The following is a 12,590-nucleotide window of genomic DNA, read 5'->3' on the forward strand; positions in this document are numbered from 1 at the left end:
TTCACATATGAGTTTATCTTTTTGACAGAAGTCACACGATAAACACTTCCTTGGCATAACACTTTCATCTTTATTATTATTGTTTTTTGTTTGTGCGTTTCTCCACTTTTCATCGGTGCAAAGAATATAGAAATCAAATGTATTTATCACATTCTCAAGTTTGGCTACACATTGCAGGGATGGGTCTAAATGGGGGTAGGGGGTGTCCTGGTTCCGGGAACGCCCACTTTCCCTTCAAAAGTACCTGTTTTCTCAAGAACAGACCCAAAATACTAAATGCTAAGTTTCCAGAGAATCTATGGGAGGGGCGGGGAGGGGGGGGGGAGGGGACATACCACCAAGATCTCCTGCCCACTTTGGCCCGTGTACCCGGGGTACCCCTGTCTCATTTTAAAAGCCCCACCCTCCGCTACACTAGGTCCAGCCCAGCATTGCATATGGCAAATACCCTAACTTACACATGGGTCAATTGTTTCGCTGCTTCACAGGCTCACCAGCAGGAAGAAGTGGGAATCACGGAGGACGACTTTGACATGTTCTACGTGGTGTGGGAGCGCTACGACCCGCACGCCACCCAGTTCATCAAGTACGACCAGCTCTCCGACTTCGTGGCCGACCTGGAGGACCCGCTCAAGATCGAGAAGCCCAACGAGGTCCGACTGGTGTCCTTCAACCTGCCCATCATGGAGGGCGACAAGCTACACTGTCTGGACATCCTCATGGCGCTGGTCAAGAACCACCTGTCGGACGTGGAAGAGTCGGCGGAGCTGAAGACCCTGAAGGACCAGATGACGAAGAAGTTCACCGCCGTCTTCCCGTCCCGCGAAACCGTCGCCATCAAGACGACGACCTTGCAGCGCAAGAAGGAGGACGTGGCGGCTCGCACCCTGCAGCGGGCGTGGAGAAGCCACAAGATGCAGAAGGTCCTGAAGAACGTCACGGCCATGGCCATGAGGCAGAACTCCATCCGCAAAAATAGTGCCTGCGGCGATCGTAGCAAGGAGAGGCCGTCCGGTGTGCGGGAGCTGGGTCGCCGCATCACCTCGGCCTTGTCCAACTTCTTCGGGGCGTCCAGGCCTTCCTCGGCCATCAGCCACATTAGTGTACGGACTCCCCCTTCTTCTCCGGGGCTGGCGCACGCCACGCACCTGCAGGCGCTCAGCAAGAAAGGAAACCTGTCCAACACGCTGCAGGTACCGCGAGTCAACTCTCTCTATTCCAGAGGGGAAGAAAAGCAGGATTTGGAGTTATAACACACTGTGACAACGACGAGAGACATTGTTGGAGTTAGAAAAAAATCAGGCCGGGTTGTTCTTACACAGTGGTCTGAGTAGAAAAGAGGGGTTTGCCCATACACACTGGAACGAGTAGACTGAAAGGCTGGTTTGCCAATTCATATTGGTAGGAGTAAAAAAGGCAGGTTTGTCAATACACAACGGCAAGAGTGGCAGCTCTAGGGATACTGAGAACTAAAGGCCAATTTGTCATGATGATGGGGTGTTCTTGTTATGCCCCAGAGGAGCCTTTATGTGTGGACATGTGCGTTCTACTGCTGACATAAATAGCTTTTGTGGCATGACCTAAAGCCAGCAGTAATGACATGAAGTGTGCGTTGCAAGGATCATTCTGAACGCGAAACAGCCAGACAAGAGTCTGTAACTTTCAAATCCCAGCAGCTGAGACTTGTGGCAAGCATCAGGACGGGTGGGGTTTTTTCAATCCCTTGCTGTAAAACGGGCTGTGTTTGTTAGTAAACCAAAGTGCGGTTACTAAATAATGCACAAGAACTGGTGTGATCCACGCAGAGTGCTCAAGTGACCCAAGGCTAACAGTTCTTGTGTGAACAACTCAAATACTTGAAAATGACTAATGTGCGAAGGACTGCTGCGGGCAGATACTGTCTTTGTAACAAGAATTGAATCAGTGAATTGTGGTATGCACTAACACTGATGAACTTGGACCTGTCATGACAGTGTTCTCCATCCTATGCCTCTCTTTGTTCTACTGAAGTGATAGAATTACTGTTCGACTTCAGTCGTGATCGAGTCACACTAAAACGAGTTCTGCGTCACACACAATAATGGCACACGTGATAACAAGGAATCGACAATGAACAATCAAAGTCAAGCCCTTTGGTGATCAAAATGAAGTGAAGACATGTCTGGGAAAACAATCATGTCAAACAATGGTGGAATGAAGCTGTGATGACGGACTTCTAGAGTTGACAATTATCAGCATTTCTTTCGTGTCAATCAAAGTGGGAAAACACAGGTGTTGATGAAGGTTTTCCCGGCTGCGTGTATGTTTTTTTTGTACCAGTTAGAATTACGATGAGATCGGAAAAAGCTGGTATCTTCCCGGTTCCTTTGTTGTACAACCCTTCACGTGTGGTACACACTTTCACGCGCCGTTGCATGTTTAGTTCTAAAAGGTGACGGGCATTTAATATATAAAAAACAAAACAACAGTGGGCCGATGTAATCTGCACAAAACAAGCACTCCTACTGAGTTAAATCCTATTCAATTTGCCAAAACAGTATCTTTGTTCTTTATTGCCAGTCACTTGTTGCTTTTCTTTAAAACAGGTTTGTTTCCAGATTTCCTTGCATGAATATGATATATTGTATACTTACGATGTCATTGTTGTTGGTATTTTAAGTTATCACGCTTAAAAAAAAAAGACATTGTGCTTTAATACATTTTTCTGTTGCCACTCGTATATCATAGATACCTTACTCAGTTCAATCATTTGTGGATGTCAAAGTTTGCTATACCTTGTCAACTGATCATAGAATACTGACTTGCACAATTGTGTTAAAAATCACTCAAATCATTTCATATGCTGGCAACATTTTATATTTTCAAATATTGACGTTCAAGATTTGTTTTGTCAAAGCATGTTGTGGAAAAGACACAATTTGCAAAAAATCATCAAACCAGTAATCTCTGATTTGTAAGGTTAGAATCTTCTGTTTTGTTTGCCTAAAGCAAGTGCCAAACTCCTTTGTACAGAAACAGTGTATTATAGTGTTTGAATATGTGCAACCATTTGTCATTGATAAAATAAATAAATGTAGACGTTTGTGATTCTTTGATTTACATTTAGATTACTGGTGTGCCTATTTTTCATTTTACAGACGTGAAAAATGAAGGCTGGGAAACTTAAACATTATACTTAAATAAATTGCAAAACAGAAAGTTTTATATGTGTCTTGATTTGACGCATACCAGAAGCATAAATATGTAAGTATAAGTTAAAATCGGTTTAATATGTTCGTTTTACTTTGTGTTATTCTCAGGGGTAGGGATATTATTGAATTTACTTTAATTCATTTGCTTACTGTGATGCCATTATTTTACTTTCTGCAATATTCTGTTAGTTTTGTTAGAAAAAAAATCTACCATCTCTTTCTCTTGCCTCAGGGTTGAAATGTGAACATAGTACATTGTCCCTGCAGCCTTTATCATTGATAATATTTGTCAGTGGCTTGTATTTGCTAATGAATTATATATTAAATACTGAATATTTCTTGCAAACTAAGGGAAGCACTGAGCAAAAAAGTGAGAACACAATTCAAACGTCGTTTTAAATGTGTACTTGGTCCAGCCCTATCGTCGATGATAAAAAAAGGGATGGTAGATTCTTTTTATCTTCAAGTGAATGTACATAATTATATGTGCTTTTCTGTGATTTTAACAACGATAAAGTCATTCAGTCCGTCGCTGAATATTTGTCATGCATTGTGTGTAATCATCATGTTTTGCTTTTACAAATGTGCTGCTTAGTTCCGTTGCTAAAGCAGAAAGTTTCATTTTGTAGACTGCTGAACAATCGTTTACTGCTGAAATTGGTTATCTAACTCCATAGTATTACAAACGACCCGGAGCTTTCACACACTAAATTAACACTCGCTTTGAAAACACACTGAGAAATTTATCTCTGCGTAACAACAGAACAGAAAAACAGTATATTTGTACCAAACATTTAATACGGAATACCACACTGAATGCGTAGATTGTATAGGTATTTTTCCCATTTCAAGCGTACTAAGTTGATTCACATAAAATCATTTCGGTTTACTGATGTTGCATGTTTTGTGACATTTGTTTTTACATCTGTGCATGAATGATTTCACGGTCATGTGATACTGTTTGACGTTTTGTACTTTTTTCACCATGATATGATCAGGATGTTTTTTTAATTTTATTTTTATTTTTTTCCTGAAACTCTTAGGTTGTCCGTTTGCATATTTTGCTTTGATACGTTCATTCTTTTCAACTTCACACAATTAATGCAATATCAGTTTTGAAATCACGTTGATTTTTTCAATAATACTGACTCTTTTCCTGAAAATGTTCGCTTAAAGTTTCTTTTAACCCAGCACCTACCCTCTTTCACTTGAAAGTTCCTGGGTATTCATATTTTTTTTTTAAATTTCCTTGACATTTCTTGTTCTAGTTTCGCTCTGACTCATACCGTTTATGTTAATATCAAATATTGTTCGAAGGCCATCAGATACAATTTCTTGGAGGAAAATGTAAAAATTAAAACGGAGCTCACAAGAGCGGAAACTATTTCCAGGGGTAGTTTTTCCCCAACTTTTTTTCTGTGTATACAGTCACACCCAGGAAATTAAATTACATTTGTCTCTACTCTGATTTTCTTTTTTCCTTTTTCTCTTGTGAATTTTACATCTACAGTTATGTTTTTAATTGCATGATGTACCGCCATATATTGTTTTTGTTATGCATTGCACAAGCTGGCGTCATTATGCAATTACTATTGAACTCAAATCTGCTGCCGTGCACGTCACCTGTTATTTATTGAAGCATGCCTATTTTGAATGTTTTATATACTCCTGATGAAAGGTCTTCCAAAATGTGTATACATTTCCTACTGCGTTGTGTGGCAAGTCATCTTCAGCCGGTTTTTTTCCCTTATACACTACTCACAAAAAGTTAAGGATCACTATGAGAAAACAGGTGCTCAATAAAATCAGTTCGCTACTGTTATTTATTTCTCAGTCAAACCAAATTGTTATGAATTCTTGTTCAGCTGTAATTATAAGTGGGCGATGTTGTGTTAGTGGGAAAATTGCAAGGGAATCTCTACTACTGAGCTTGGTAGCAAAAGAAAAAGCGGAAACTTGCGAAAAAGGACCTTGTTTTGGACCTTTTAGCCTGAACACATTGCACAAGCCACATGGAAAAACCATTATGCACGTGCAAGCACTGCTGTTTATGTGTGAGATGCTGTAACTTGCTTGGCTTTTTGAGAAGACATACCACCGGTATTAGGCATTATCTGACAATGCCTCCACGACGAAAATTGAACGAGTTTGAGAGGGGACGAGCTGTTGCATGGTTCCAAGATGGTGTCCCCAAGCGAGAAGTGGCCAGGCGACTTCACGTGTCCATCCCGGTCATTGTCAGACTGATTCAACGTTTTACAGCCACTGGGAGGGTCCAGGAAAGACGCAGACCTGGGCGACCAAAGAAGACAACTCCACGTGAAGATCGTCTCATTGAACGACTAGCCTTGCAAACAAGAACAGCCTCTTCCAGCATTATTCGAAGGCAGCTGAGGGTGGCTACTAACACCAACATTAGCCAGCAGACCATACAGAATCGCTTTCATGGGTTTAACCTCCGTTCTCGTCGCCCAGCTGTACGGCCACGCTTAACTCCAGCCCATAGGGCAGCACGCCGCGCCTTCTGCAGACGTCACGTGAGGTGGACACGTCAGCAATGGTCCCAGGTCCTGTTCAGTGAAGAATCACGCTTAAACCCTGAACCACAACGACGACTGACTGAGGGTCTGGAGGCGCCAAGGGGAACGCTACATTGACGCCACTGTCCAAGAAAAGGTGGCCTTTGGTGGAGGTTCTGTAATGGTCTGGGGGGCCTTCAGCCTTCACCACAGAACACCCTTAGTTCATGTACAGGGTAACCTGACTGGCATCCGATACCGGGATGAGATCCTTCAACCGCTGGCTGTGCCTACACTGCAGCAGATGGGACCGCAGGCTGTCTACCAGGATGACAACGCTCGCCCCCACAGGGCAAGGGTGGTCAACGACTTCCTGCAGCAGTCTGGAGTCAACAGAATGGAGTGGCCAGCATGCAGTCCTGATCTCCACCCGATTGAGAACCTCTGGGATGAATTGGATCGCAAAGTGAGGAGCAACCACCCCCCTCACAGGGATGTCCAGCACCTCTACCAGATGCTGCAGGCTGAGTGGCAGGCGCTTCCACAGAGGATCTTCACCACCCTGGTCAACTCTATGAGGACTCGCTGCGTCGAGTGCCAGAACAGCCAGGGCGGTTACACGCATTACTGAACTTTTGGGAGCATCTGAATGCCATGTCTTGTGATTTCAACGACTTTGTGAAATTAAATTTCGATACGTACACACTTTGATAAAATGTACAAACCAAACGATTGCTCGAAATTGAAGAAAAATATTGTATCGTTATCACTAAAGCATTGAATTAATTAAACGTATGCCAACTACCAACGCATTGGCTTTCTTATTTGGAAAGTTATGAATTTGTGTGCAAGTGATCCTTAACTTTTTGTGAGTAGCTTATTTGTGTACAGTTGTTGGCTGGCAAAGGTTGTCTTATCATGAGTAGCTCACAATTTGAGAAGCTGGCTGACAACCCCCCCCCCCCCCACACACACACACACACACACTTCCACGCCATCCCTCACATTTCAATTTGCAGACAGGTACGTCCTTATATATACCAAGTACTTACAGTCATTGTTATTGATGTTATTTTTGTTTCCTTTTTTTTTTTTTTGCTGTTGCAACAGGGTTCCTTTATTCTAAATGGACAGATATCCTGCAAAATGTTTTGTTGAGAACCCACACATTATTTGAAATAGCTTAATTGCCCTTGAACTGCTGAGAGAGAATTAGAGCGAGAGAGAGAGAGAAAGAAAGACAGACAGACAGACAGACACGTCTAGATAGACAGGCAGACGGACAGACAGATACAGACACAACGTCACAGAGATAACTACTTGTAGAAATGAAATGCAATTTTCCTACATTGATGCATTTTATGTTATTACCCTTTGTTTTGATTGAAGATGCTAACTTTGATCTCACATTGAGTTCTTCACCGACACATTAAAGTCGAACCACCTTTTTTCATCTGTGTGCTTGCTCTTTCCAGACGCCAAACATTTGTCTTAACGTTATCACATTGTGATTTCCATACTATTCTCAGTTTTAACTCTATGAAAAAAATCAATGTCACATTGTATGTCGTTATAGGTTCCTTTTCGAACTTAAATCTCTCCCTTTTATGTTACTTCGTTTCACGGATTTTAGTTTGGATATTCAATAATTATCCTTGCATCCAGAGCTAAGTTAAGATGTGTGGAATTTGTTAGTAAGCAGGTTTGGAATTGCTGAGGTTTACACACAAATCAAAGTTTTACATAAGCGTATGTTGGTTTAGCAGAAATGGTTATAATTATCACATTTTCTGAGAGTCTTTTTCAAGAGTTCTTTAGAGTTTGTTTTTGTTTCAGAATTTGGTATGGTAATGGTTATATATCGACTGCTGCATTTATTGTGATTCAGCATAATTCTGAGGATATACAACTAAGGACATGTGGTTGGTGAAGGGGGGAGGAGAGGGTACGGGGTAAGGGGGGGCATTCATAGTGATGCGGATGCACTTTGTAGAATAGATTATTATAAGCTTGAGAGTCACACTTCTGGTTGATGTTTTTTTTTTTAATTCTTGTAATTATTTTGCTTTTGTTTGACCTGGGTATGCATGCAATCACTGGAATGCTTAATTTTTTATCCTTTGTGATGCCAGTTTGAATTGCAGGGAGTTTAATTTTCTTCCTTTTATTTGCACATAACGCTGATTATTAATTTAATTTTAGCTTATGGCATGCCTCTTATGATTTATTTTCCCAGCAGCATAATAATCAAGCATAAAATAAATCACCACCTTAACCATTGAATTCTTTGGGTGAATGTGTCTGCCTTGAATCTTGTACATAAACAAGTGGTTTATCAAAATAAATCACAACCATTTGAAGGATTTAAAACTTTGTTTTTATTTGTTTTTCTTGGAGAGAAAGAGAGAGAGAGAGAGAGAGAGAGAGAGAGAGAGAGAGAGAGAGAGAGAGAGAGAGAGAATTAGTATGTGTGTGTGGGGGGGCGTCACGCTATGTACATGTTAATGTAGAACACACACATAAGCATAAGTCATGGTGAGAACACGTACAGTCTCAGATGTCATTACTCTCTTGCACATAAAGAAGCACATGAGACAAATGTTCCATTACACAAGTTTATTTTTTGAAAGCTGATTATAATATGCATAAATTGTGCAAAACCACAGAAATAAAGCAGCAGTCATGATAAATAACTGATCCAGCAAAAAAACTAAAACAAAGAATAAAACAAAAAACTTGAGTATTCACATGAATATTAAAAACTGATACACTCTATCTCATTAAATTCCTTTGAGGAGGAAAAGAAAGAAAGTATCCTTTGTGACATTATTTCAAAGGAAAAGTTTCACTTCGATTACGAAAAGTGTAAATGGATAGAATCATAAAAGATTCTAAGCATCAAAATTACAACATTCATGAGTACATAAGACAGAATATGATTTAAAAAAGTACGCAATTCAAAAATATTATGCATCAGTTAACTTTCTTTGAGCAAGTATTGTAACATTTGTACGAATGAAAATGCACACAGTAAAATCCTTAATGCAAAAGATGGACACTTCAAGATGAAGAAAAAGATGCGCAAAACTTAAAATATTGCAAGAAAGAAAAATCATCGCCCATTAAATTATCTTGCAAAATGATGCTTGCTCCAAACGAACAAACAAAAACCAAGATCACAGCTTAATAGGCTTGCAGAGGTTAATTTACAATTGAAAGTATAACTGTACACATGCACCTGGTCCCCCCCCCCCCCCCCACAAAAAAAAAGGAAAAAAAAAAAGAAGACATATGATTGTCTGTTAAATGTACCATTTTTTCCTGAATAGGATACAATGTTCACCGTCACAGATCCGTTCAGTATTATATATATATATATATATATATCACTCTGTAAAATCCCACGTGTGCAAAAAACCCTGAGTGTACATGGGAGTTTCAGCCCATGAACGCAGAAGAAGAAGAATTGGCACTCATTTATTAAAGAGCACCTGCATTTCTGCCCCCTTACAAACAAAAACAATATAATTATACACTTTATCAGAACAGCTAACATAAACATCATAGTGCACCTATTAGACATAAAATACACAGCAGTATAGTACCTTCCTGGTTATCACATTAAAAAGACCATCCAATGATGCCCCAGCAGTATCTATCTTTTCCCCATCGATCCATTCCGATCATCAATTCATGTGCTAACTAATAGACGTTTTTCAGAAATAACTCTCTCAGGATTTCCAGTGGTCTGGTAGAGTAAGAGCCCCTTTACCTGAGCAATCACCATGTGCCAGTGATCATTTCCACAACAAATTGTGAGTCCAATGAACTCGTGAACGCTGATTTTCAAAAGAAAAGGGTATCTTAAAATTATTGTGCCCACGCTTCGTATAAACATTACACATCAGAGTTAGTAATTGTTCTTCCCAATTGCAGGATAAAGCTGATCGGAAGCGTGGAAAGCTTGTCCGAGGTAAAAGGGCTTAATTACTCTTCCAGACCACTGAAAATCTAGAGAAAATTTATTTTTTTCGAAAATCGTCTATTAGTTGAACATTTTATTTGATAAGTATTTGATTTCATTTGACGAGTGATATGTTTAGATTTGATGAGAACATAATTTTTCTTTGATTGAACTCCCATTGTAGCTAATGTTCAATTGAATTTAAGCCTGAACATTTTTTAATTTAAGGTGTAGATAGCTTTAATGTAGCCATGCCTGACATTTCTAAAAACAACCCTAGTTAGTTTCATTGTAAGGGATGTAATTCGGAAAGGTAAACCTCTCCAAGTTTTGCTGAAGTCTCTTCCCCTTTTTAGAACTTCCTGTAACTATATTTGGTTCCGTCTCTATAAGTCGGTGTCATTGCATTACTAAATCCCATTTTGATCTACGAAAACGCTGCTGCCCAGAAGTTCAGCTATATGTAATATCACATGTAATGCTCAACAAGGAATGCATCTGATCATGCAGTAATAATGGAAACAAAATCAGTGCACTCATGTCGTCTCCATATTTTTCTCATCAATGCTTAACAATTAAGGTAGAAAACTTAAAATCTCATATTGAGATCAAAATCTGAACAATGCTGAAGAAAAAGATCATAAGAAATTGTAAGATCAAATTCTGATGAGATTACATCATGAGGTCAAAATGTAAACAATATTATGCTCAAAAAGGAATCACGAGATGATACCATGAGGTCAAAATTTGAACATTAGTACTTAACAAATAATTTGGAAGATTACAACATGATGTCAAAATCAGAACAATGCTTACAAAAAAGAAAACATAAGATATTACACCATGAGATCCAAATCCAAACAATAAATCACACAAAGACATCAAAAGATGACATGGTGAGGTCAAAATCTGAACAACACTTAAAAGTACAGTACTGGAGCCCATGAAAACAGTTCTGCTCACTTATATATCTCAATCTCAGATCTGGCAATGCTTTTGAAATGGGATAGAACACGATCCCTCCACTTGGACTCATACCAAAAATCAACATCCTGACTGCTTTCCTGTGCAGTCAGTGACATTAATTTTGTTGTAAGAATTAATTTAATAAAAAAGCAACTGGTGTACGCGTCCCTTTAGGAATCATCATCATCAATAAATTCATGAAAAAAATCCCATTTTGCACTGATGGCAGCCAAGCTGTTGACTTTTGTCACAATGTCCAATTGGAGGGATATAATCTGTACCATATGTCAATAAAAACCTGGCCGGGAGGCCAATTCATAAGTTGTGGAAAAATTAAAGTGGTGATAGCTGCCTTTTTAGCTAAAAGGCTCTAAATTCTGATTTTGAGAGCTATTCGTGTCACCAAGTTGGAACGTTTTTAGCTATCAAGGGTGTTACCTCGCTTCTTGCTCTGTAAACATGTGCACATGCACCCTTAATTATCAAAGGAAATCACCGCCCGGGCTACTATCTGAGACATGCACTGTCAGCGAGGCGCCCCATTGCAATTAAGACCACATGCGGACACAACCATACAAACATCATTAGAAAAATGGTGGAATCACGCCGCTAGCGATTGTAGTGGCGAGAGGGGGGTCCGTTAAGTTTACAGCAGTCACATGACTTTGGCGGGTCAAAACTGGGCTTCATCAATAGCATTAAGGGTGACTTACAGCTCAAACAGCGCCACCATGCGGTCAAATGCCGCTAATATAAGCTTTCCTGAATACCACACCAGATCTATTATGACACAGAGACAAATTATTTAAACTAAAGGACTTTGGCTCCAACAAAGAACTCATGACATCACATCTTGCATTGAGGTCAAACATGAACCCAATACTTATTCTCCCAATACTCACAGAAATGTAAGGACTGATTAGAAAATTGTGTATCCAATTCTTACACACAAAATTACATGATGACTGGTGTATATACATTAATCTGTTTGTATAATTTTTGACGCGCTGTAATTAAATTTGATGCTTTTAAGTCTCACTCAAGTGGTTCTCGCACTTACACTGGCGTGTGGATAAAAAGTTTTTAAGGAGAAATGAGCGAAATTGCTTACTTTAGCAGACCTGTTTACCCCCATAAGTGTTTTGGAGTAATGCTCAGCCCCAAAAATAGTAATCCTGGCACAAAAATAGTAATCATCCAGCATTCGTCGCCAATTACAACGCACATGACAACTGTGTCTGCGAAACGCAATCATGCACATATATCCATCACTCACACATCAGTCAGTTTTTGTAGTCATCATAATTTCAAAGAAGAATACATCAAAAGCACATGCATCACTGATTCTTTTTCTTTTGCTCGTAGTAGGCCTTTTTCAGTGTGTCAAGCGCTTCTCTACTGTACTTGCGCTTGCCGAATGAGTGAGGGCGAGACTTCACCACTAGAATAAGGCTCTCCAGCGTCTCATCAGACAGACATGATCTCTGGTCACCCCTGTGCTTTTTCACCCCATTTTGCCATTGAAAAAAACAATGCCAAACATGTGAATAGATAAAAAATAAAAAATAAAAATTAAAAAAAAAAAATTTTTTTTTTATTTTTTTTTTACTTTTTTTTAATTTATGAAAATCGTAGTCTTGACACGGATAGCGGAATGGCGTATTTTTTGCAGAAAATCGTAATAAATTACGCCAAAATCGTAAGGGTAAACAGGTCTGCTTTAGGATTCAATTCTTCTATAATCACCAAATGATGCAATAATCTTCTTCTTGTGATTTTCTGTTTCTCTTGAGTGCAAATAATTAACAGTTTGCATGTTTTATTATCTATGATTTTCTATGAAACAGTTATAACTCTTTAAAAACACAACAATTGCCAGCTTGGCGCCAGTGGGAGGATTACTTGCCCCTGCCGTAGGCGAAGATAACGCGAGCGGGAAGACAGTGCTTC

General features: G+C 39.6%; 1 protein-coding gene across 1 annotated transcript in view; it reads left to right on the forward strand.

Annotated features, from left to right (window-relative positions):
• The window catches only part of LOC138946115 (sodium channel protein 1 brain-like), a 70,035-nt gene extending 63,096 nt beyond the window's left edge, over positions 1-6,939 (forward strand). Inside the window, exon 28 of the mRNA XM_070317657.1 lies at positions 489-6,939. Coding sequence (XP_070173758.1) covers positions 489-1,253 — 765 coding nt within the window. The 3' untranslated portion in view covers positions 1,254-6,939. The remainder of the gene's footprint in view (positions 1-488) is intronic.
• Positions 6,940-12,590: the final 5,651 nt, after the last annotated feature.

This window comes from Littorina saxatilis, linkage group LG1 (genome assembly GCF_037325665.1).
Source record: "Littorina saxatilis isolate snail1 linkage group LG1, US_GU_Lsax_2.0, whole genome shotgun sequence".
Lineage (NCBI taxonomy): Eukaryota > Metazoa > Mollusca > Gastropoda > Littorinimorpha > Littorinidae > Littorina > Littorina saxatilis.